Source organism: Marmota flaviventris, chromosome 11 (genome assembly GCF_047511675.1).
Source record: "Marmota flaviventris isolate mMarFla1 chromosome 11, mMarFla1.hap1, whole genome shotgun sequence".
In the NCBI taxonomy this organism is placed as follows: Eukaryota; Metazoa; Chordata; class Mammalia; order Rodentia; family Sciuridae; genus Marmota; species Marmota flaviventris.
Window position 1 is genome coordinate 7,878,843 of NC_092508.1, and position 26,066 is coordinate 7,904,908.

Genomic DNA, 26,066 nt, shown 5'->3' on the forward strand with positions numbered 1-26,066 from the left:
AATAAAACTGTTTTGAGCCACTAAGTTTCAGAGGTGGTTTGTTAGGTGCAAAGACCCACAGCATCGCTCCAACCACATCTCACCACGAGCCCCTGAGCCCCTCAAGGGGAAAGGGGGACAGTCAGGCAAACAGGCCCAGCCCCCAGCCACAGGCTGCGCTTCCGGGGACTGGGAGGGTCCAGGAGGATCCCCGATCCTGCACTAGGGTGAGGGTGAGGGGCGAGGCATTCTCTGAGCCTGATTTAAGGGGAGCAGACCAAACTCATTAATCAAAGTAAATAATACTTTAATACAATATTTTAAAAATCAAATCAACATAATGGTCCATGTACAGCTGCATATTTTTGTAAAAAATATTGGTTTTTGTAAAAAATTATTGGTTTGAGGTCCAGGATTAGGGTTAGGTAAGCCAAATAGGGTTATACAAGTACAGGGTGAGCCTTGTTTTTTATTAAAAAAAACTTTGATATTTTATCATTTTTTTGCATTTGGTTTTGATTTTTAAAAATTTGAACCCAGGGCCTATGTAGGTCAGGCAAGTGCATGACTACTGAGTTACACTTCCAGCCCTTTTCTAAAATTTTTTGGAGACAGCACCTTGCTAAGTTTCCCATGATGACCTGGAACTTGCAATTCTACCCCTGCCTTCCTGGTAGCTGGGGTTGCAGGTGTGCACCACCATGCCTGGATTTAGCTCCTCCGATCTGGGCTGGGTCCTTCCTTACCTGCTGTCAGACCCCAGGTATCTGACTGGCTTGCAGAAACTCTTCCTACTATTTTCTACCCTATCCTGATTTGAGCACTTGTCAGGCAGTTATACCACACTCTGAATGAAGCAAATGAGATCAAGTGCTTCTCAGGGAAAAAAGGAAAGAAAAAATTGGGCTGGGTACAGTGGCACATGCCCATGATCCCAGCGACTCAGGAGGTTGATGCAGGAGGATCACAAGCTCGAGGCCAGCCTGGGCAACTCAGCAAGACCTTTAAAATAAAATCAAAAAGGGTTGGAGAGGAAACGAGATGGTAGAACGCTTGCCTAGCACATGCCAGGCAGGACCTGGGTTCAATCCCCGGTGCTGCAAAAAGGAGGGAGGAGGAAGAGGAGAAGCAAGAATAGAGGAGGAAGGGGAGGAGTACGGGGTAACCAGAGAGCTGGGCTTAGCTTCCAGGGCCAGAGGGGCCCACAGTTATCAGAGGTTCCAAGATTCTTCCCATGGCTTCCCTCGGTAGGTCTCATGGGCAAATCTTAGGAGTCATGTGATTGCTCTCGAGGTGATCTTTAAAGAACTCCCGGCTTATTTGTGTATTTGGTATTTCCCCCTGTAGATTGGGTTCATGTCCAAGCTCAGCTAACTCTGTGGAGCCAGCAGATAGCTGAACTATTTATGAACAGGTCCTCGGTATTTTAAAAAGCACATTTCCAGCCCGCAGCCTTGGAAGGCAGAGTGTGCCCGGGCGTGGCCCCCAGGCCGCGGTGAGAGGCCCAGTGGCTCTACTCCTTTCTCTTTAAAAGACTAGCTTTTCTTCTTCCCCAATGACCAGTGAGATTTCTGCTCATCTGTAGGCGAGGGAGAGACAGCTGGCTCAGCCCGGGGAGACACGGCTGAAAGACACGCCCCTGGGTGTCTGCGGCTCCCACACCAGGCGGGGAAAGGCCGTGCCAGGCGGCGCCTGAGGAATCCCAGGGGAGTGGACTGGTGGGCACGGGGAGCACCCTTGCTGCTGTTTATCTGTGACCACGGAGTGATTCCCTTCCGCGCCTCTGCTCCCCCTGCCCGCTTCTCAACCCTGGAGACCAGCACCTGATTGTAGTCCAGGCATCTGCAGGCCGAGCCAGGGGTTCAGAGGGCACCTGAGGCCCCGGGCTCCACAGCCTCCCTCCCCCAGAGTGCAGGAGGACGCACGCACTTCCAGAGAGCTGAGATGCGGTGCTGGGCGGTGCGCACCAGAGTTCTAAGGTGCCTGCCCGAGCCGCAGCCAAGAATGCCCGAGAGTTCCAGGGTCCCGGCCCCAGATGGGCTTACGGGACTGTCACGGGGAACCTGGTTCTTTCTTGCTCAAGGGACTTCTGCTGGCTTCTGCCTGCTCCTAAGGAGTCACAGGCCACTGAAAAACACAGGGATTGTCCTTTATTTCCAACCTGTGGGTCCCCTGAGATGTCTCCACTGAAGGCAGGAGACACCTGGGACATGGCCTGGACACTAACTTGCTTTCCCTCCCCACTGCCTTCTAAAACCTGATCAGTTTCATGATTTTACAGTGTGGGTAACACCCAGGGTACTGTGCTGTGCTGGCTCTGAGGGTGAATGTCCCTCCTCTGTCCTAAGACTTGGGCCTGATTTACCCTCAACAAGAACAGTGGTCACTGGTCATTTTGCTGGTGGAGGTGGTATGTTGTGGTCTTTTTAAAATCTTTTTTTTTTTTTTTTTGTGCTGGGAATTGAACTCAGGGGTGCTTTACTACTGAGCTGTGTCCCCAGTCCTTTCATTTATTTATTCTCATTGTGATCCTCCTGCCTCAGCCTCCTAAGCTGCTGGGATTACAGGTCTGTGCCACATGCCCGGCCTTATTCATGATCTTAATACAGGGAGGGAAACACGGGGCATTAAACTGGTCGGTTTTCTAAAGCTTTTAAAAACTGTGTGCAGCCAGGTGCAGTGTCACACGCCTGTCATCTGTGACTCAGGAGGGGAAGGCAGGCGGACTGCAAGGCGGAGGCCAGCCCGGGCAACTTAGCAAGACCCTTCCTCAAAGAAATGAAACGAAATGAAAATAAATAGATAAAAAGGGCCGGGCTGGGGATATAGCTCAGTGGTGGCGCGCCCCTGAGTTCAATCCCTAGTACCACAAAAAATAAAATAAAAACCAAAAAACCAAGAACCCGGGTAGGAGCAGAGGGCTGCTCTGAAGCTGCCGGAGCATTCCACATTCTGTATCTCAGTTGAAGACCCAAACAGAGTCCCCAGGCTGCTGCTGGGGCTGACACTGGCTTGAGAATGAGGTGCCTTAGGATGAGGACCTCCGCAGCTGGTCCCAGTGAGGACAGTGGCTTCCACAGGGCAGCCCTGGTCAGCAGTCTGCAGAGTCCCTCTGGCTGGCTGAGCTTTCGTGGGCTCAGCATCTCCTCGGGAGCCAGGGAGATGGCAGGGCTCCCAGGTTTGGTCTCGAATTCTGCCCAGCTGGTGCTGGGGAGCTGGGGATGCTGGCTGGACCTGGGCCCAAGGTCTCCCGAGGGCAAAGGCCACGGCTCTCCTCCTGTGAGTATGAAGGTGACCAGGAAATGTCCCCTTGCCAGGAGGGCAGTAGTAGGCTCCCCAGCCCTCCCCATGTGGCTCTCCTAGATGAGAAGGGCCCAGATGGTGGGCAGTCACGACCGGACTCCTGGCTGGCCTGGCGGGCAGGTCCCTCCCCAGCTCCCCAGTCGTTCAGTGTCTCGTTGTCAACTGTCTCTTCACATCTGTCACCTGCAGCTGCTGGCTGGCAGAGAACGGGAAGCTGGCTGGTCCTCAGGCAACGGGACAGTGACACCCAGGGAGAGAAGCATCCTCACTTCCTGTAGGACTGGCTGCCTGGGGAAGAAGGGCCAGAGCAAGATGCCAGCGCCAAGTGATGCCTGCACAGAACCCCTCTGTGCCACACAATCCCTCTTTCAACCCGCTCATGTCAAACAGAATGAGAACTTTCCCTCCCGGGTCCCGACTCCTGGCCAGGGCACGACTTGCTTGGCCACGGCCTCCCCCCACAGGAAGCAGGCCGCCTGGTGGGGCTGCCCGGTTGGGCTGCCGTGAGCTCTGCTGGGTCCACTTCCCGAGAGCTGTGCACACGGCTCAGGCTGCGAGAGGCATCTGGGTGTGTGGCCAGGGCAGCCATCAGCTGCTGGGGTGCTACTGATGTGATGTTATCACCCGCGCTCTTCTGACCTGGTGTGGCCTGGAAACTGGCAGGGTCAGAGGCCTGACCACTGTCCTCTAGCGGAGCTCTCCCTGGGTCTCCTGCAGCTGCCCTTGGGGCTGGGGGGAGGTAGCCTGGCCTGAACTGAGGCTTCGCCGAGTCTCCCCCAGGAACAGGGGCCCGTGGCCTTGCAGCCTGCAGGTCCTCAGGTGGCCACAATGCCCAGGTCTGGCCAGGGAGGGCTGGGGGCAGGCACGGAAGCGCCTGTCTCTGAGTGTGGCTTATTTCAGGCTGTTTGGGCTTCTATGTTTTGTTCTTCATTTTCCTCTGAAAAGGTCCAGCTTAGTTGGGGTGCAGAGGTGGTAGGGTGGGGAGTCAACTGGTTGAGGCTGGGAGGGTCGTCCTGACAGGGAGCAAAAGGGCAGCAAGGTAGGCCCCAGGACACAGTGGGGACCTGTGGACCCACCCACAACTGGCCCTCCTGGTGGCCCTGCTACCTGGCTTGTGAGGAGTCACCTGCTTCTATTTAAAATTTTTTTTTTAGTTCTACATGGACACAACATCTTTATTTTGTTTATTTATTTTTATGTGGTGCTGAGGATCAAACCCGGTGACTTACATCTGAGAGGCAAGTGCTCTGCCACTGAGTCACAACCTCAGCCCCTCACCTGCTTCTATTTGACTGTGTCCCCCACTGGGACACAGCTGTTGGGCTGAGGCCTGCGTGGGAGTCTCCCAGCACAACATAAGCCTCGTTCCAGGGCCAGCCTCCTTCGCCAGGACAGGCCAGGTTAACCCCGCATGGGGGTTGGTCACTCTGAGCTACTGGCCAGGGCCCAGGCTGACTTACTGTGCAGGCCCCTTGAGGAGGAAGCCGTGGAGCCAGGGCGGCTGGCCTTCTGGGGGCCACACGAGGAGAACTGGGGGGTCAGGGCTGATGCCTTTGCCTTGGGCGAGTTCAGCTCGAGGGTCTCTGGAGTGTCGGGGGTCCTTGGCTTGCAGGTGAAAGTCGATGCAAACTCCCTAGGGAAAAAAGTGCAGTTAGAGTCCCCGCTACTGAACTGCGGTTAGGAAGGGGGGAGGAGGGAGGCAGCTATACTGCCGAGCCCCAACAGGTGCCAGGAAGGCCCTGTCCTAGGCACGGTGTGGGGAGGGGGCACAGGACACCCACAGGCAAGAATCCCCGCCCTGTGGAGCTCACAGTCTAGGTGACAGGGAGATCATGAAAAGCAAACCCTAAAGGGGTGAAGGTGGGAAGGGGACAGAGCCTCCGAGAGATGGTGTGGGAAGGCATGTCAGCAGAACATGGTCCCCAAAGATGTCTGGGTCCCAAATCATGTTCAATTGCATGACAAAGAGGGTTCCTAAATTTGCAGGCTTGCTGGGGCTGCTAATTAGCCAGGCGTACAGGAGGGAGATTGTCTCGGCTTATCTAGGCAGGCCCAGGTGATCACAGGCTCCTCCCAGGAGAGAGAGGCAGGCGGCCCCGGACGATCAGGGAAGGAGATGGGCTGTGGAAGAAAGGCCCAGGGATGCACTGCCTTCAGAAAAACCTGGTCCTGGCCTATAGGAACTGACCGCCCAAGGCGGAAGGGGAGCTGAGAGACCAGAGGCAGAGAAATCCAGGAGTGCCCCAAATGCAGTGTGCTTGGGACCGGTGGCCAGAGTGTGTCTCCGTGGGCAGCAAGACAGAAGGATCCCACATCCCGAGGCAGTAGAAAGTGATTTGTATGCTGAATCACACAAAGGTGGGCCTTGACTCACCGGAATGTCCCTGTAAAACTATTAGCATGCCCAGTGTGAGGTCAGAAACAGTCGGGCATCTGTGGCTGCACAACATGCTTGGCTGACCATCTTAATGGCTGTTTGTCAGAGAGGGCTTGGGATGCGTGTCAGGGTCACCTGGCAGGCCAGCGGCGGTTCTGACCAAGTTTTGACCAACATGGCTCCAGGTCAAGCTGAAGCCCTTCAGCACAGCTGCTGACTTTGAGGACGGAACAAGGGCCACAAGGAGGGCCAAGGAGTACAGGTGGCCTTTAGAAACAGGGGACAGCAATGAACAGGCTGTCCCCCAGAAAGGAATGTATCTATTAACACCCCTTGAATCTGGCCCAGTGACTTCTGCCCTACGGAGCTGGAAGTTAATACACTGGTGTCGTTGAGGTTTCTAAGTGTTGAAATCTGCTTCAGCAGCAGAAGGAAGCTAATTTTAGATGGGGTGGCCAGGAAGGGTCTTGCTGAAAACAAATGACAGTGAACCCTCAGTCCTGCGAGGCAGGCATCACACTTCATTTATAAGATGTACAAATTAAAGAGTCCATAGCAGGTAGCTGAGACCAGGGGGACCTTGAAGCCAGCACTTTCCAGGTGCCCACAGGATCTAGCCTGCTGCAGCAGCCTCGCCGGACACGGTGGCCCTGTGTGGGCACTGGCTCCCTCCTCCCGCCAGCAGTGACATCTTGCGCTGTCTCCCAGCAGCGGTTGGATGCATGGTCTCTTGGCCCGTCTTGGGCTCTCACCTTGACTTCCTGACTACCTGATGTGCTGATTTACTGACCATGTCTGTGAAGACTTGGAGCCCCCAGAAGTCCTTCAGGTGTGGTCACCACTCCATGAGCTTATGTGGGTGCCTCAGCGTGTGGGCGAGTCTACACACAGAGGGCTGCTGAGCTGCTGAGGAGGGCCTTCCAGGCAGGACACAGAGGTGCTGGCAGGTTGCAGGGCTCCCACCCTGGGGGCAGGGGCAGGTGTGCAGTGCAGGCTGGGAGAGCGAGACCCAGGACTCCAGTGGGCATGCGCAGGAGCCAAGCTCCCTGGAGTGGCCAGTGACCCTCAGGGCGGCCCTTCCTCCCTCCAGCTGTGACTAGATGTGAGCAAGTTCCCTGACACTTGTGCAGCCTCAGTTTCTCTCCTTTAAGATGTCTATGTGATGATTCAGTGATGCACCCTTGTCCCCAAGGCAAGCGCTACATAAAATAAGGGTTACTGTTCTGGCAGCTTCTTCTTTTTTTAATATTTATTCCTAAGTTTTAGGTGGACACAATATCTTTATTTTACATTTATGTGGTGCTGAGGATCGAACCCAGTGCCTCTAGCATGCTAGGCGAGCGCTCTAACATTGAGCCACAATCCCAGCCCTCTGGGAGCTTCTTTAGAGAAAACTGGAATTTCTATGGCATTTCTATGTTTCCATATGCTTTTCTCTTTGTATTGAGAATATATCACTTTAATAAGTAGAAGCTTTCAGGCCAGATTCAGGAGGACGTGGAGGACATAACTCTACTGCATTTTTTAAAAATTGCAAAATTAAGTCGAGTGCAGTGGCACACACCCATAACCCCAGCTGCTCGAGTCAGGGGCTGAGGCAGGAGGATTTTGGGTTTGAAGCCAGTCTAGACAACTTAGTGAGACTTTGTCTCAAGTTAAATGAAAAGGGCTGGAGATGTGGCCCAGTGGCAGGGCACCCCTGGGTTCAACATTTAGTACAAAACCCCCCAACAAAACAGGAACAACTGAGACGCAAGTAAAAAATGACCTCTTCAGAACAGTGGCAACTATCACGGCAGTGGTAAGGGTGGGGCCGAACACTGGGTTACCTGGACACGTCCCCAGCCCCGGCCATCCTGGGAGCCATCCAGCACTGGGGGTTCAGGCCCAGGAGGGCTGACTGGATTCACATATGGCACCTTAAAGCCCATGAGCAGTGACATCAGGCAGTGGAGTCAGGGGTCAGCTGAGGGGAGGCAGTGAGAAGCAAGACAGAGAAGGGCTCAGAACCTATAACCCCCCAGCCCCAGAGTGAGCAGGAAAGGGCACTGCCCTTTTGGAGAGCAACTTAGCAAGGTGTCGAAAGCCTTGAGGGGTTGGCTACTCTTACATTTCAACTTGGCTGGACCACAGTAGCCAGATATTGGGTCAAACATCATTCTGGATGTGTCCGTGAAATTGGTTTTTGGAGAAGATTAAGATTTAAGCTGGGTGTGCGGTGGTGAATGCCTGTGATCCCAGCTACTTGGGAGAATTAGGCAGGATTGCAAATTCAAGGCCTGTCTGGACAACTTAGTGAGACTCTGCCTCAAAATGAATTTTTTTTTTAACAAGGGCTGGGGATGTAGCTCAGTGACAGAGTGTTTGCCTAGATGTGAGAGGCCCTGGGTTCAATCCCCAGCACCACACACACAACTAAAGCAAAATTAACTTTTTTTTTTTTTTTTAGTTGTCAATGGACCTTTATTTTATTTATTTTTATGGGGTACTGAGGATCAAACCCAGAGCCTCACACATGCTAGGCAGGTGTTCTACCACTGAGCCGCAACCCCAGCCCCCAAATTAACATTTCAGTGGTAGACTTCAAATAAAGCGGATCACCCTCCAGAATACGACTGGGCTTCATCTATTGAAGGGCTGATTAGAAAAAGATGTACCTTCCCAGAGTGGGAGGGAACTCAGCCAGCAGGCGGCCTTTGGGCTTGAAGGGCACCTCTTCTCCTAATCTCTGGCCTGCTGGTCTACCCCGTCATATTTTTGGACTTACCCAGCCCCTCAGTAACATGAACCAATTCCTTTAAATTCATCTCTCCTCTGCACAGACTGTTCACACCTCAACAGCCACACTCCACTGCCCTGTGCCCTAGGGCACAACCCTGGCTGGCTCAGGGAGAGAGTATCCTCGGACTGGGGCTCCCTCTGGCTGGCTCCTCCCAGTGGCATATGCCATAGCCCTCCTGCTGCAGGAGGTGGCCATGTTGACAAGGAGCTGGGCAACTGTCATTGACCTCTGCAGAGACGAGGGGAAGGACACTGTTGGCAGGATGGACTCCACGTCCCCACCCCAACATGCTGAGGTAGCCAGAGCCAGGAAATAGCACTGGCCTGGCAGAGAAGGCCAGCAGGGCAGAGCGGGGAAAGTAGTTGGAAAGGAAGTCCGGGACGGTGACCACCTACGACAGAGAAGGCGTTTGCTGCAGGAACACACAGCACCCGGTGCCAGAAGTCAGTTTTGCTCTCTGTGTCAACCGGAAGGTGCCCTGGAGATAGCCGTCAGAGCTGTGGCCGCCTGCACGGGCAGCTCGTCAACAGGCACCTGTGCAGGAGGAGCAGTAATGGCCAGCAGACTTCTTCTGTGCTGGGGTCTGGAATGCTGCTGAGTCACACCAGGCCACTGAGCATCCCCGCAGAGTGTGGGGGCACCGTCACCTGTGGGTGCACACAGACTGGGGCACTCAGGGCCCCACGTGGTCTCTGCTCCTGCCCTCCCTCATCCGGTTACAACAAAGCCAGAGTGTGGCCGAGCTGGGAGCCAACAGGAGTGGAAGAGAACACACCGGACGAAGGCAGAGGCCCCAAGCTCAGCAGCCGTGCCCAGGGCGTGCGGGAACAGGGCTGTCCTCCACCTGCCCGGGCTGCCTGCTTCCTAAGGGTGGTTCTCCAGCTGAATGGACTCTACCTGTCCCAAGCTGCCATACTTCCTTAGGGGACACAGGAGAGGGGAACAACATATACAAAAGTAAAGCTCTTTCTCCTTAAAAGTTTTGGATTTCAGCCGGGCGCAGTGGCACCAGCCTCAGCAACTTAAGAGGCCCTAAGCAACTCAGTGGGACCCTGTCTCAATAAATACAAAAATAGGGCTAGGGAGTGGCTCAGTGGTCATGCACCCTGAGTTCAATCCCTGGTACCAAAAATAAATAAATAAATAAATGAAGTTTTGGACTTCATTACTGACACTGATGAAGTTCAAGTGGTTGTCAAATGATCAAAAAGGAAGCAAGAATCACTTTAAGAGCCTCACGGATTTGCTGACAGGAATAAGGTGCTAAATGGAGACTGAATCAAAAAATGAAAAATGAAAAAAATTTCTTCAGAAAATATTTAGTGGGCCTTTGGAGAGTCCACAGCAATCAGACTCTCTCTGGTGTGGATATTTCAATGGGCTTGGATGTAGCCACCCTAATTTGTTGCAGTAAACCTTCTTATCTCCAAAGAATGTTGAACTCTACACCCCACCCCATCAATACCTGTGTTTTCCTTCCCTCTACTCTTTTTAATAAAAGCCTCAGTCCTTCCTCAAAAGAAACAAAAAAAAAAAGTTTGGATTTCAGATAGTTTTGGATTTAGGAACATTTGCATATGTATATGAGGTATCTTGGGGAGGACCTAAGTATAAACACAGACTTCATGCATGTTTATATATACACCTTATACACACAGCCTGAAGGCAATTTTATGTAGTTTTAAAAAGATATTTATGTGCAGGAAATAGTTTCCTGGTGTGGAATTTTCCACTTTTGGCATTAGTGCTCAAAACATTTCAGATTTTGGAGCTTTTCGAATTTTGGACTTTCTGATCACGGATTTCAACTTTCACGTCCTGTCTGAGGCAGGACAGAACCCTGGCGGTGTTTGCTTCAATCCCCACCTGGGCTTGGAGAGGAGAGCTCTGTCTGAGGCGTCCGCTCCCTCCCCTGTCCCCAGGTCATGTGGCAAATGCCTTCTGTCCAGCTGGGGCTGCTCTCTGGGAGTCACAGGGCTCCCTCGGGACCACACCAAGCTGTGGTGGGGGGACAAGAGGGAGTGGGAGAGCAAGTCTTTCTCCCTTTTTCTCTGACCTGTGTTCTGACAGCCGGGTGTGGGAACACAGTCAGCCGGTGTGTGACCACTGTCTTAGAGGACAACGGAGCTGGCTGGGGGCAACGTGTCAAAGCAGTGAGCTCTGTGCCCGTGGCAGGGGACGGCGCTGCTGGGAGCCTGTGGCCTGGGGCGTAGCCTACTTGGGATCACGCAGGAGCAAGGGTGTCTAGCTGAGACCTGAGGGGGCCAAGAGGGGGTCAGGGCAGGCAGAGAGTGTTCCAGACAGTGTGGGGAGAGGGGATGGGACGCGCTCTCCTTTTCACCCTCTCCCTCCTCGTGAAGAGCCCCCTGGAGTCAGAGGACTGAACACCACGGTTTGACCACCAGGGACCTGTGCCCAGCGAAGCCTGGCCGGCCAGCCCGGAACCCTGCTGAGCGTCGTGAGGGGTTGCTTCCAGGAAGTGGGCCCTCAGGCGCCTGCCATCAAGGAAACAGTTATCCCCCAGTGTGAGCTTCATAAAGGAGGAAGGAAGGAGAAAGGACCCCAGGTCCGGAGCGCTGCTTTCTCTGAGTCTCACAGGAGGATCTGCCTGGCCCTGGGCCTGGCCTGGAGGTCTCTCACTCTGAACCTCCTCCCCATTTCAAGAGGGGACCGAGGGCCAGAGAGCCCCTGACCTGGCAGACAAGCTCTCCTTCAGTCACTCAGACAGGGAGGGGGCCAGGTAGGGGGCCTGCAGCCATTGGCCCGGAGGTGGCCAGATGCTGGGACCCAGGCCCCCACCCCACCTCTGGCCTCTGGCTCATCCTGCCACCTTTTACAGCCTGTGCTCCTTAGGGGCTGACCCCTGTGGTACCTCCACCGTCTCCAGGAACGTGGATGAAGCAGGTGCTGCTGATGGGGGCTTCAGCACTGTGGCCCCTTCTCCTGCCCGCCTCCTCCCCCTCCCCCTCTTTCTCTGACTTCCTCCACAGTGGGTGCAGGCTTTGGTCCTCCCACCCGCTCTGGATGGCGGTGTGCGGGGGCCTCTAGAGCTGGGGGGCTCCTGTTTCTGCAGACAGGGGAGGAGAGGGCTGGCTGGCTTCCTGGAGGGAGGCACAGTCACAGGGACCGGGCCCTGCTCCCTGCAGACACAGGATGGAAGCCTTCACGGAAGGCCTGGGCCGGCTGCCCATAACGTCCCTCGAGGCAGAGACTGAGGGTGTGTAGGCCACCATATGCGCTACCCCGTATTTTGGTGCCCAAGGATGAATTCTCCATCTTGAAGTCACTCTGCCTGCAGGGTGCCCGTGGCCAGGAGGACATGGAATGGGCAGCGGGCGACTGGGGCTTGGGACAGGCTGGTCTGAGACTGGGCCGCGCCCTCTCCCTGAGCAGGTTTCCTCAGATCAGCAAAGGGACAGGCGGGACCACCGGACGGCGCGCCTCTGCACCAGAGGAAGAGAAAACCACTTCCCCATTGGGCCTGTTCTGTCCTCGCCACCTTCTCCCCGCTGTGCCAGCGTCTTCAAAAGTGAAGAGCAAAGATAGGATGCCGCCCCCACGTCGCCCCGAATCACACGTCCCCGGAACAGGTTCGCCCATGGTTCCTGAAACCGGTCTCTGGGGCATGTCCAAGAGGGTTGCCCCTTGGCACTGACGTGGCCTAGGGTCACCAGGCATGGTGGCGGCATCCCATGGGTGCCCCGTCTCTGTTTCAGGACCTGGAGAAAGCTCCCTGGCTCTCGTTGTCTGAGGCCAGGCCAGGGGAGCCTCCCCAGGCCTGGTGGGCGCTGTCTGTCCTGGGTCCTCCTCCAGGAGCCAGGTGTCTGATGAGACCAGGCCCATGACACCCCATGCCCCTACCTGACGGGCTCTCTGCTGCCAGGGTCCTGGGACACATCCTTCAGCCAGCTGTGGGCCGCTGTGGGGAACAGGGGCGGCTCCTCCTGAGGTCCAGCGGGCAGCTGCCCTCCTGCACCGTCATCCGTGGCTGCTGGGGAGGAGATGAGAGTTCAGTCACACCTGCCCTGGCCTCTCTGCGGTGCTCTTTCCTGGCTGGGCTGCAAAGCCACGGCGAGCGCACCCCCAGGCCAGGCCCTCAGCTCCCAGAGCCAGAGATGGGACACCTGGGAGTTTGGGTCAGAGGGGCGCAGCACAGGAGGCTCCCTGGTTCTTCTCCCCCCCCAGGGGAAAGCTGTCGAACACAGAGTTGTCTCCCCGGGTCCCCACCGCATGGCTCCCCGAGGAGCTCCGAAGCACATTTGCTTCTCTGAAACTCAAGTGTAACTGGCCTCCTGTGTTTTGATGCTCTAAACCTGGCAATCCCAGAGGTGGACACTCCTTACCACCCTCCTCGAGGTGCATGGGTGCCAGCAAGGGCCCAGGTCCAGGGTCCTGGCCACCAGGCCACCTAGGAGACCTGCACGGGGAGCAGATGGAGAAGTCTGGTGCTGCAGGGCCTGACCTGGACCCTCATGGAGGACGCTGTTTGCTCTTTGTGCAGCAGGGAAGGAAGTCCTAACACAGAACACTGTGTTTGGGACAAAGTGCTGTCAGAACAGTAGCAGGCACAGTTCCTTGCCCCTTTGACAAAAAGTCACTCCCCGGTTGGTGCAGGGTCGAGCTACGTGGCAGTTTCTGGACTCTTGGTGTCTTGACTTCCAGAAGTTGGTATGTTTGTGCCACCTCTGGCCCATGCTGACCGTCGTATGTAAACTGGCACACGCCCACTATGAGAGCTATTTTTGCTGCGCAATAAAGCAGATGCTGTTCTCTGAAACCATCTTGGGGGGGGGGGTTTCTCCGCGTCCTCCAGCTCCCCACAGTCGATGCTGGAGGGATAAGCCCCCAGTAACCCTGGGGTTGGGCCTGTTTCTATATTTCACCCACCATGCACCCCTTCTTCCCCAGCCCCACCCCTCTTCTCTTTAAGTCCTACAGCCAAAGGGGTCCTGTCACTTTGGAATGACCCTGTGACAGGGTCTGAATTCGTAGTTAGTTGTGTCTCCTTTTTTTTTCTTCTTCAGTACTGAAGATCGAACACAGGGCTTTTTACCACCAAGATACATTCCCAGCTCTTTGTATCTCTTATTTCAAAATTTTGAGACAGGATCTCACTAAGTTGCTAAGGCTGACCTCTAACGTGTGATCCTCCTGCCTCAGCCTCCCAAGTCGCCAAGATGACAGGCATGTGCCACTGCACCAGGCATCCCTGCTCCTTAATCCAAGTTCCTCTTGGCTCTTCCATTTAGAAAACACCTCAGCTCTATCCTGAGCATAAAGGAATCTTCCCTGCAGGTTTCCTTGAACCCAGAGCAAGGTCTTTGGCTTCCAGATAATTTTATTTTGACTTAAAAAACAAAAAACTCACTTCTGCCAGGCATAATCCTGTAATCCTGGCCACTCGGGAGGTTAAGGCAGGAGGATCAAGTTGGAGGCCAGCCTCAGCAATTTAGCCAGACATTCAGCAACTTAGAGAGACCTTGTCTCAAAATAAAATTTAAAAATAAACAAAAGGGCTGGAGGTGCAGCTCAGTGGTAGAGCACCTGTGAGTTTGCTCCCCGGTACCTCAGGGGAAAATCATTCCTGATATGGATCCTGACGGGTGGCTTTCTTTCAGTCCACCCTGGAGTTTCTACCTGGAACTAGAGTCTCCGTCTGGAACTAGCATTTCCAGCTTCTCGGATCCCATCTTCGCGGGCCCACTCCCTGGCGTGGGCGCTCTGCTCAGGGCACTCAGGATAAAGCCCAGGAGACAAAGCCCGAGCAGGACAGGTGCTTCTTGAGCAGGACTGCACTTGAGGGCTGGGTGCACGGGGCTTCCCGAGCACTCCGCCAGCGGTGGAGGCCGGTGGCGCCCAGTCCCCTGGGCCAGCTGGGCCAGCAGCTCCGGGTGAGGAGCAGCCCTGCACTCCTCTGGGCCCCCGGAGGCCTCCTTGGCTCAATCCCCTTCCTGCACTCACCCTGCCACATGCCACCCTGTGGACACTGGGGTTCCACCAAAGAGAAAAGGACCCATGGACAGAGCAGGAGCCAGGAGGAGGGCACTCGGGGAGCGGGGCACACGGGGAGGGGCACCAGGGTTTCCAGGACAGAATCCAGATATTCACGGTAAGTCCCGGGAGATGGGAAAGAACATTCCTCAGGCCACTGGCTTGTACGATTCCAAGCTGATTCCCTGGTTTTTCCCTTGGGAATGATTTCCTTTGGGCCCTCTATGAGGCTGAGCCCTTTGCTTAAAAGGAAAGGTCCATCTTGGCCCGAGTGGAACCGGTCAAGCCCCCTGCAGGGCCCACCCGCTGCGCTGAAGGGCTGCTCCTCCACCTGGCGTCGGGGGTCCTACAGAACAACTCCACGTGCAGACCCTGGAGGGATCCCGGAGGCTCTGCAGGTGGGGCCTGCTTCCCAGCACAGCGGGGACACCTGGGGGAGTAGCCACGCGGGCTAGCTGTGTCTGGGGACAAGACAGGCGAGAGCCAGATGTGGGAGGAAGGGCTGGAGAACAGGCCTGTGTGGAGAAGCGTTCAGAGGACGTCAGCTCAGGAGGACGGACCCTGCCGCCCTGCCCTGCCATCAGCCATGGCACCTTGTCCAGGAGCCCAGACACGGCCTCACTCCTGGCTCAGCACAGCCTCACGGGCACAGACACCGAGGCCGGTTGCCATCCGTCCCTCAGGCCCAGGCTGGTGACAGCAGCAAGAGATGAGGACAGGAGACCAACAGAACAACTGGCCTCAGTCCTTGGGCGTAGAGGAAGGGCGAGTGTACCCCAGGGACAGAGCCACCGCCTGGAGGGACAGCCTGGAGGTGGGCTGCTCCAGGGGAGGACTTCCGCCGAGTGGAGAGTTTATAAGGAGAACCCGGGTGCAGGCCTAGGTCAGGAGCAGGCTCGGCAGGCCCAGGCGAGAGCAGGGAACATTCCCGGTCCCAGGCAGGGGACAGACAGGGCTGAGGCTGAGTGTCACGGGGCCCACGGAAGTGGAAGAGCTGGTGGGCTGGGGGCAGGCTGGGCGCCGGCTGGGTGCCCACCAGACTGGGCAAATAAGGACAGGCGCAAGGAGGGGCACGGGGAAGACGGACTCAGCATCCTGCCGGCTGCTCCTGCCAGAAGGCTTTGGGGAGATCAGCTGCTCCCTCCTCAGGCCCAGACTCTGGGAACTGCATGTGACCTCAGGGCTGCGTCCCCTGGTGGGTGCCCACCATGTTCATGGGAGGAATTAGGATCTGTCAGGGCCCCATCTTTGTCAGGGCTGAAATCAACTACAGTTGAAAATAACAGTATTGTCAACGCCGTGGCACCAGCAAAAGCCACACTCAGACATTTCTGTGCATGACGTGCTCACAGGCCTCCACCCTCAGGTGGCAGCACAGTAAATCTCTCCAAAAGAACCAACCAGGGGCTGCGGTGAGACCCTGGGCAGAGCAACTGCCTGGCACGCATGAGGCCCTGAATTTGATCCCCTGCACTGCAAAACAAAAATGAAACCATCATATTTATAATTAAGACTCAGAGGGAGCCGGGGTGGTCCTGAGAAGCTGTCGCCCTGAATGAAGCACACAGGCTTCCCGAGGTCCAGGCCTGCGGAGCTGGAAAGCACTTTCAACTCCAGGGCATTCGATCAAACTGGCCAACATCCTAAGATGACCTAAGACCTCCACCCTGGCAGCAGAGGCCCCTGGGTGAATCACTGAGCTGATTCCTTTATGAAGGCGCGTTAACAGTCACAACTGAAAACACAACGTAACTGACGCTCTAGGTCGGAGGACTTTAGAAACTGCTCATAATCAAGAGCCTCTGCCGGGCACGGTGTGCACACCTGTGACCCCAGCTACCGGGGAGGCTGAGGCAGGAGGATCGGAAGGCCAGCCTGGGCAACTTATCAAGACCTTGTCTCAAACTGTAAGAAGGGCTGGAGTGTAGCTCAGTGGTACAGCCCTTGTCTAGCATGCGAGAGGCCCTGGGTTCAATCCCCAGAACTGGAAAAAAAAAAAAAAAAAAAGAGAGAAACCAAGAAATCAATCCCTCAAAGTCCCTCCAAATGGCCCTGCTATCTTCGGCCTCACAAACCAGCCTGTCACCCTGGTCAGAGCCTCTGAGTCCAGCTCTGAGCAGATCCTCCAAGTCCTCAGATGTTCCTCATCCCGGGCTCTGACCCGCTCCTCTGTTGTTTTCCTATTTGAATGGAAATTAGAGTCTTATCTGGACTGCCCACAATCTTTTTAATTTCCTCTCGAAAATTAAAAAAAAATACTTTCTACATTTCTCATTCAAAATACTTATTTTTTTGGCATCCAAAAAATACTCTTGTCCCCCCATCAGTCTCTGGTTAACCCAACTGGAGGCTTCGAAGCCCATTTGGATCCCAGGGTTGTTTGGCTGCCGGGTGCCTTGACTCGGCGCAGCTTCCCGAACACGGCGGCCCATCTGGGCACCAGAATCTGAGGCACCGAGACCTTGGCCATGGATCTACGTTGCTACGGTTTGAATGTGGGTTGAGTGGGTCCCCCAAGGGTTCACAGGCTGGAAGCTCAGTCCCCCGTGTGGTAATGTGGAGGTGGTGGGCCCACGAGAGGTGGGGTCTAGGGCAAGGTCAGGGGGCACTACCCTGACCTGAGGGTTTAAAGTAGTTCTCATGGGATCCACTTAATTCCACCTGGAGTGGGTTTTAAAAAGAGCAAGACTGGCCCTTCCCAGCCTCTGCTTCCTGTCTTGCCACATGATCTCTCCCTCTTGAGTGCCCCACCATGATGTCACCTACCATGTTGACCCAGCCACCAGGGCCCCACCCGAGGCTGAACCAATAGGGCCACCTGATCTTGGACTTTCAGCCTCCCAAACTTAGTTAAGTAGACCTCTCCTAACGTGTCCAGCCTCAGGTGTCCTGTTATAGCAGCGGGAGTTGGTTAAGGCAGACAAGTGTTCTGAGATCCTGACTCCAAAGTCTCAACATGAAACCTCAGTTCCACGGCTCCTCCAGGAGCCTCCAGATGTGGGTGACAGATACTATACTCCAGGAAGGGGAGCTGGAGGATCAGCCGCCTCAGGGCTGGCTGTGTGATCCCAGGTCCCCAGCCTGCAGGCCCTGGGGCTGTGGCTGAGGTCAGAGGGCTTTCTAGGAGCAGGCCTGCACCTGCGACTCCCACTGTTGCTTCATTGGGATTCTAGATGTCACCAGGCCCAGAACTGCCCCGCAAGCAGCGGTGTTCTTACATGAAGAAGTTGTGTGGCACTCAGGGACATCAGGCTTGGCCTCCTTGCAGATGGCCAGGTGAGCGGTGAACAGGGCCTGCAGGCTGCCATTTCTGGCCTGTTGGCCACTCTGCGGAGAAACCAGATGCTCTTCCATCCTGCAGAAAAACATGAATAAAAGCAATAAATACAGATAGCTGGGGGGCACTGGCTGCTGGCCACCTGTAGCATCATAAACAAATCCAGGTGGTGGCTGTGCCTGAAATTCTTTTGTTACATTGATATTTTTAAAACCCTTCTGAGGGTGTTGGCAGAAACCAGGAAGTCCTGTGCAGAGTGACCTTACCTCGCTCCTGTTGGCCCTGCTGGGAGCTGCTAGTGCTACAAGGTGTGGTACGTTTCTAACACGTAAATGTCTTATGGCTTTGGGTGACACAGGCCCGTGACAGTTCAACCAAAGAGCTTAAGGCACAAATCTGTTTCTTCTCCAAGGACGCAGCAGATGCAGGAAAGAATGAACCCAGTTAGAGAAGCAATGACCGCTGTCACGTCAGCCGAGAGCAGCGGCAGGCAAGAGCAGAACTGGGGGCGGCCTGTTTCCTTCCACCACCACCTGAACGACGCACCTCACTGCGCCAGGCCCAGTCAGTAAGAGGCGCAGGCTGGACTGAGCTCTCAGAGGGCAGGCTCCTGGTGGCCCTCCACGGGCCCCAGGAGGGCTCTCCACGTGCCTCAGTATCAGAGCACGTGCTCCACCAAGGAGGAGACCGAAGCCACCACTCAACAAGGGCCTGGTGGGGACACTTGGTGACAAGCCTGTGCCTGCCCAGGGCTGGACTCTGGAGTGGCTTTCTTAGATGTCCAGTCTTTAAGGCTAGACTCGAGAGCGACACAAGGAGACACAGCAGCAGCCCAAGGGGTGGGGAAGGCTGCTCTGCTGTGTCCAACTCAGAACTGGGGATTCCTGGGGTCCCTAGGGGAACGTCGTCTAGCAGGGGGAACACTGAGCAAGGTGACACAGAAAGATTTAAGGCACCACAAGAAAAATGTTGGCTGCCTCTCCCCCCGAAAGGCCTTATAAGATGGCAGTGGGGTGAGGGGTCCCCTGGGGAGCTTCGAGGCTGGGATGGTGGTGGTGAAGACCCTGCAGCCCCGGCCAGGGCAGGCAGACTTGGTCCTCAGCACCTATAAGGCCACCCCTGGTCACGGTCCTGGGAGAAGTGCCTGGAGCCCCTGGGGCTGGGGGGAGAACTATGGCTCAGGGGGAGGCCAGAGTGGGGCAGAGAGCGGGGCTGGAGCGAAGGGCCAGGCCTCAGCTGCACTGTCCCCAGGTATCCACGCCATTCCCTGAGGCAGGGGGCGCAGAGATGGCCATGTTGCTCTAGGAAATGCTGAATGGGCGTGCTGGGGACACAGATAGCAAGTCCAGGCTGGATCTGGGCGCCATCGGTGTGTGGTGGGTATCGGGGAACAGGCAGGAGGGAGTGAAGGCCTCTGGAGGAGGGGGTGAGAGGCAGAGGGCCAGCCCGCAGGGCAGGGGGCAGTGGCCACTGTGAGAGCACATGGGGCCCGGAGGATCCTCAGGTGGGGTACTATTGGGTCACCTGGCGGCAATTCCTTGCAGATGTCACTGTCCCACTTCCCAGGGCTGTGAACAGGGAAGGGTCAGGACAAACCAGAGAAGGCCTGAGGGTGAGGGAAGTGGCCACTGAAGCACGTTGACAGGTCTAAGCAACAAGTAGGAGGGAGCAGGAGGCAGAGCCCAAGAGGCTTTGGGGGGTTAGGCCTGCTGGGGCACTCCAGCACCAGGAGGCCAGGCTGAGGCCGGGCCGAGGGAGGCAGAGAGCCAGCACAGCGTGGGCCAAAGTGCCAGTGTTTACTTACAACCTCTGCTCTTGATAAAAAGTGCTCATCATGAACCATCAGATCAGCAGGTGTAACGTGCAGAATGCCCTGGCATCCCCACGCCTAAACACACTGCTTAACATTTGGTATACAGTCAATCTTCTTAAAAAAATGCAAACTAAGTTGGGAGCCATGGTGCATGACTGTAATCCCAGGCACTCAGGAGGCTGAGGCAGGAGGATCCCAAGTTCCAGGCCAGTTTGGGGAACTTAGTGAGATGCTGACTCAAAATTTAGAAAGGGCAGGGGATGTGGCTCAGTGGTAGAGTGCTTGCCTAGCATGTGTGAGGCCCTGGGCTCCATTCTCAGTACTGAAACAAAACAAAACAAAACAAAACAAAAACAAAAAAAGCAAATACATACAGAATACTAAGCTGGGATCACTATAAATGGCCCGCATGACTATTTCACCTCTTTTCCATTCAGCAACATATTGTGAGTCTCTTCATTTCTCATACTGTCTTGTCTGGATATAATTTGCATAATCAACCTCCTATTTTGGTGTGTAGATTATTTCTGATTTTCTAAGTCATACTTCAATAAATACCATTGTTTATACTTATGAACTTCTGATTACTTCTCAGCATCAAATTAGAGAAGTGGAATTAGTGATTCCTAAAACACTAATGTCTTGATATTATCAGATCGAAGATTCCAGATCTACCCCCACTCCTGACAACACTGAGTTACCTGGGGGTGCTGGTTGGACCCTCACACAGACTTCCTGGAGGTGAGTTGGAGACACGGAGAAGCTAAGAATCCTGCCCCCAGCACTCTGAGGCCCTCCTGGGTCTCCCACACACTAGACTCTCCATCTCCTTCCTTACCGCGCGGTGTGCCGTGTGTGCCTCTGAGGGCAGAAATCCCATCTCATTTGTCTTTGTGTCTCCAGCACTGAGCACCCCATCCACCAGAGGTGACGAAGATGTTTGTTGAATCAATCAGATGGAGGGAGCTGGGGACTGCCACGACTTAGTTACAGGCAGGGCCATTGATTAGAAGGTGCTCTCATGACTGGGCAGGTGCACCCCAGCCAAACACCTCCATGGGACGATGCTCCGTGGGGAAGCACATTGCTCACAGGCTAAAGTCGGCACTTAGTAATTCCACATATTTACAGGGCAAAAGCAGACAGTGAAATGAGCCCAACAGGGAAGTTGGCAGATCACCTCATTCTAAGGATAAAGAAGCACATTCAAAGTCTGCAACCTTCTTCCAAATAGTTTGGCCCCCCAAAAAATATTTAAAAAAGTATAGGTGTGTAAATTATGTATCACACACAGAGAAAGCAAGCAAGGGAGCCAGCATTTATGAACTGAAAGTTATTTACCGTAATATTCTTTCAACTTGTCTATAGGTTAAAAAATACTGGTTATATGTTGGAGAGAGAAAAGGGCACAATTAGTTTGCATATCAGTAATTAAAAATAAAAACCTAGAAATAGAAGCACATGGTGACTAATTTTGAAATCTAATCAGACAGATCTCAGAGCACTGATTTGGCATAGGCTTTGACATATTCACAGGGCAAACCCCAGATGGGCAACAGAACTTGGCAAGAGCTGGTGCTGGGGACACCAGTGTCCCCAGTAGCTGTGGCAAAGAGCTCACCAGAGCAGGCATTTCCACATTTTATTTGTTGCTAAATCCCCAGTGGCTGATTGCTTATTATAAAATTACCATGGACTACCACTGGAAAGAGCAGAACTTCCCAGCCGTGGGGTAGCTGGGTGAAACGTGGCACAGTTACGATGGCCACCGTAAGGCCATGGACACAGGGGGTTTGCTGGCTCTCTGAACCCTCAGCCCCCTCCATGTGTTCCTCTGCAGTATTCTCTAGACAGGGAAAGAGGCTGCCCTCCACAGAAGGGGACTGTCTCCTGCCCACTGAACTGCCCATCTCGGGGCTCCCCCAAAGCCACAGGGGAGGGGCCCCAGGCCTTCCAGGGAGGCCGCTGGCTCTGAGGAGGAGCACGACGTTTTATTTCTGTCCAGGGAGGGACTCTGGCAGTTCCTGCTCCACTGGTTTTTTGCTGGGCTGGGGATGGAGCTGGGCCTCACTCGTGCCTGGCACCTCTGCCACTGAGCTCTGCCCAGTCCATACCGATGCTTGAACAAGGTCATCTTAGATAGACCCGGAGTCCTCAACTGTGACAGAGGCCACAAAAACAACAACATTAGCCCGTCCACGTGGCCCCACATTCCTTCTGGCTCTGTCCTCTGAAATGACCCTGGCCAACACTCATCTTCGGAAGTGGCCCTGGAGATACTATAACCAGCCCCCCACTTCTCTTTCTGGAGGTAGAAACCTGGGTGTAGGGAGGAGGGGGGTCTCAACTTCTTTCTTTCCAAAATCCCTCACAAGATAAATGATAAAGAGATAAAGGATTTCCAGTATGAATGCTTTATTTTGCATTTTTAAATATACACATCTTATACGTCAGTTAATCAAAGTGAAGCTTAAGAAAATAAACTCCCGCCTCCTTTAGCCTGGACTTACACTGGGCACCCGGTCCTGTGGCCACTGGGGGTGACAGGCCGGCGCAGGGGCTCATCCCCACTCCACTGCACGCTGGCCAGCCCCCTCCGCCGTGCCTTTCCGGTGTTGGTCATGATCTGGTGGAAGAAGAGGAGACATGGCTGGAGCGCTGACCTGAAGCAGAACTTACCACATGGAATCAGTCAATCTCCAGTAATCAGGTCACAGGTTACTCAGGTAAGCGGAAATTTTTTGGGAAAAGTCCTTTTAGGTTTACATACGATAGCACTCAGCAGAATAATGTTTTTAAAAAACCAAACATAGGAAGAGGAAGAAAACAGTTGACTACAGCAATTTATCACATCTCTGCAAAGTAATGGTCTTTGGAAAGTGAGAAGAAAGGCCAGATTTGACTTCACAAAAAATTAACATATCCATGTGTGTAGTATATTAAAAATGAGCCAGTCAATAGGCGAACGAACAACCCAGAGAAATATTTGCAGCAAATTCAATAACCAAAAGGTTAACATCTTCATTATGTAAGGAACTCCTACAAATTAGTAAACACTAAACAACTGGGCAAAGAATTCACACAGCTGAGTCACAAAATAGGAAAATTACCAGTAAATCAAATAATGACCAACTTTAGGAATAATTAGAAACTACAGCTTGACCAAAAAGATACCACCCTTCAACTCTGTGTGTGAATGACAGATAGACCCAGCCACCGCCTGGAAATGTAGTTTGCAACACCAGACCACTGCAATTTTGTGACAGCTCTTTTGGAAAGCAATTGGCATTTGATGTCAAGAGTGATAAAAATGTTCCTATCTTTGGGTGTAGATTCTAGTGAAAGAGTTCAAAATATGAAAAATATTAAATAAACATAGTTTTTCATTATAAAATTATTGGAGTACAACTAGAATGATCTAATAAAAGGACAATAATTAAGTAAAATATGGCATATTCATTTGACATATGGCCATTTACACTGATAAAGAACAGGTTATAAAGAAAAATGTTCACTTAAATATTAAATGAAAATCAGGTGATAACGATGTATATAAATAATACTATCAATTATGCTTAAAGTACACAAAAAGGTAGGAAGGAAACAAGTTGTAAAGTGACCAGAGCAGCTCTACAGGAGAGTGGGACAGAAACAGTTTTTCTTTTTCATGTTCTGAGTTTTGTGTAATAATGTTACAATTATGTTAATAATTAAGAAAAAATGTTTAAAGAAGAAATTACAGTAAAACTGATGAAGTCCAGATAAACTGTGGATTGAACCCATGTCAACTTCCTGGGTTGATCTTGTGCTATAAATGACATGAGACGCAACCACAGCGGGATACGGGGTGAGGGGTGGGCAGGACCTGTCTGGCTGCTTTCCTAATATCCAGTGATTCTAGTCCTATTTCTTTTAAAATTTTTTTTGGAACCAGGGATTGAACCCAGGTATGCTTAACCACTGAGCCTCATCCTCAGCCATTTTTTTATATTTTATTTAGAGACAAGGTGTTGCTGAGTTGGTTGGGGATCACCAAGTTGCTGAGGCTGACTTTGAACTTGTGATCCTCCTGCCTCAGCCTCCTGAGCTGCTGGGATTACAGGTAGGTGCCACCACACCAGGCACATCTATTACTGTTTAAAAAAAAAAAAAATCACAAATAAACAAAAAAAGCCAGAAGGCCAAAAAGTGTTTTTAAAATTGGATTTATACCTTTGATGTCTTGATTTTTGCTGAAAAGTTCTTTGGGCTTATCTAGCACTTAAGGCAGGGTGTTATGGTTTGGATGTGAGGTGTCCCTCAAAAGCTCAAGTGTGAGACAATGCAAGAAGGTTTGGGGAGAAAGAATTAGATTAAGAGAGCCTTAACCCAACCAGTGAGTTAGTCCCCGATGGGATTAACTAGGTGGGGGCTGGGGGTGGACAGGGTGTGGCTGGAGGAGGGGGGTCACTGGGCTGCCTTGGGGGTATATATGTGGTGAGCTGAGCTGAGCTTAGTCTCCCTCTGCTTCCTGGTCACCCTGTGAGCCGCTTCCCTCTGCCACACTCTCCCTCTGCCACACTCTCCCTCTGCCACACTCTCCCTCTGCCACTCTCCGCCATGAAGTCCTGCCTCACCTTGGGCCCTGAGGAATGGAGCCTGCTGTCTATGGACTGAGACCTCTGAAACCCTGAGCCCCCAAACAAACTTTTCCTCTGTGATTGTTCTGGTGGGTCTTTTCCTCACAGCAGTGAAAAGGCTGACCAGACAGAAAAGAGAAGAAGACAAGAGGGCGGGGCCTGGGGACCCTGGGTCTCCTCTGAGCTGGACGGCTGCCAGCAGGCAGGGTCGAGCTGCCCTGACTCGGGTGGAGGGCAAGGGAGTGGGAGGGGCAGAAGACAAGCAGAGAAGGCGGAGGCTGCCACTCTGGGGGACACGGGACACAACCAAGCTCCGCAGAAGGACCTCAAGTGCAGCTCCCTCCCATTGTACCTGGAGGTCTCCAGAAGCAGGGGTGTCCACCCAAACACCTGACTGACCATTGGCTCCTCGCGGGCTCCCCCCCCTCCGCCCCGCACCCAGGCATCTCTGTGCCTGCCCTCAGCTCGGCTCCTTAGGCCCAACTTCAAGGCTACCTTAGGCCACTTGCACCTCTTCTCTTTCCCTCTCCCTGCCCCAGTCAGTCCCCGCTTCCAGGGCCTGAGTGCAGGGAGGAGGGGAAACTGTGACAGGAGGGCTGGGGTCACTCAGATTTGCGAGTATTCAGCTGTCTGCAGACTGCCACCTCACCTCCTTAAACCTGCGGTGGGAAAGCCTGGGACAGTACCTCCGTCTGACCCGGCTACCCCACTCCTCGGTTTATACCCAAAAGACTTCGAATCAGCATACTATAGTGACATGTCCACATCAGTGTTTACAGCAGCTCAATTCACAACAGCCAAACTATGGAGCAAACTAGGTGCCCTTCAACAGATGAGTGGATAAAGAAAACGGGGTACACATACATAATGGAATATTACTCAGCACAAAGAAGAGTGAAATTATGGCATTTGCAGGTAAATGGACGGAACTAGAGACTATCATGCTAAAGGAAATAAGCCAATCCCCCCCAAAAACCAAGGCCGAATGTTCTGATATGCAGATGCTGACACATAATAGGCTGGGGGAGGGGTTCAAGGGATTGGACAAGGGGGAGTTGGGGGAAGGGAGGGGAGATGGGAATGGGAAAGAGAGTGGACTGAGTCAGACATAACTTTCCTGTGTTCACATATGCACACAGGGCCAGTGTAACTCCACATCATGCACAACCACAAACACAGGAAGTTACACTCCCCGTATATGTATACACGTCATGTCAAAATACATTCTGCTGTCATGAATAACCAAAAAGAACAAACAGAGAAGACTGCAGAGGCCTGGGCCTGACTTTCCTCCCCAGTGAATGGGATGCCTGAGGACAGGCCCAGGCCTCTGGCAGTCATCCTAGCACCTTGTGCATGGGGCAATGCAGGCCAAGCCCCCTGTCCACCCTTGCTCCCTCAGTTGCAAAGGAGACTTTCTGGGCAGGAAGCAGCTCCTGTCGCAACTGTCTGAGGAAAAGCTCTCCAGACTGAATTCCACAGAAACACATCTGGGTCTTGGAAGAGGGGACAGAGTCGTGGCATCCACACCCACCCATCTGGAGGAACAGGCTCCCACCTGGGCTACTGTGGAGAGATCATTTGAAAAAGGGTTCTGCTACAGCAAAATGCAAATTATTTAACCATAATAGTGCAGTATGTGACTGAGATGAATGTAATTTGTTCGGTAGTAAAAGTTGGTGAACACATATCCACTTAGATTAAAAAAAAATCGTATTTCCCATTTGTTAGTTTTGAATATTTGTGAATCACCTGAATTATGATGTCATAAAGCATGCATCTTTGTAATGCAGGTACTCTATTTCATCTATCTTTACACTCACAGAAAATAACCTGGAATAGGAGCGGATGCTGTTTGCTGTCTACTCAATATGCATTCTCTCCTTCCTGACCAAAGAACTCTAATTTTAATGGCACAGCAAGTG

At 53.3% G+C, this 26,066-nt stretch overlaps 1 protein-coding gene across 2 annotated transcripts in view; it reads right to left on the bottom strand.

The window, feature by feature from the left end:
* Window positions 1-265: 265 nt before the first annotated feature.
* The window catches only part of Armc9 (armadillo repeat containing 9), a 133,360-nt gene continuing 107,559 nt past the window's right edge, over window positions 266-26,066 (bottom strand). The window contains exons 21-25 of one of the 2 annotated variants that reach the window (XM_027942001.2): window positions 22,033-22,148; window positions 17,651-17,787; window positions 12,303-12,432; window positions 4,743-4,915; window positions 266-3,570 (exon numbers count right to left, since the gene is read on the bottom strand). In XM_027942001.2, the coding sequence (XP_027797802.2) occupies window positions 3,548-3,570; window positions 4,743-4,915; window positions 12,303-12,432; window positions 17,651-17,787; window positions 22,033-22,148 (579 nt within the window). In that variant the 3' untranslated portion in view covers window positions 266-3,547. Of the gene's footprint in view, window positions 3,571-4,456; window positions 4,916-12,302; window positions 12,433-17,650; window positions 17,788-22,032; window positions 22,149-26,066 lie in introns of those variants that run through there. The other variant, XM_071619549.1, reaches the window with a different exon arrangement.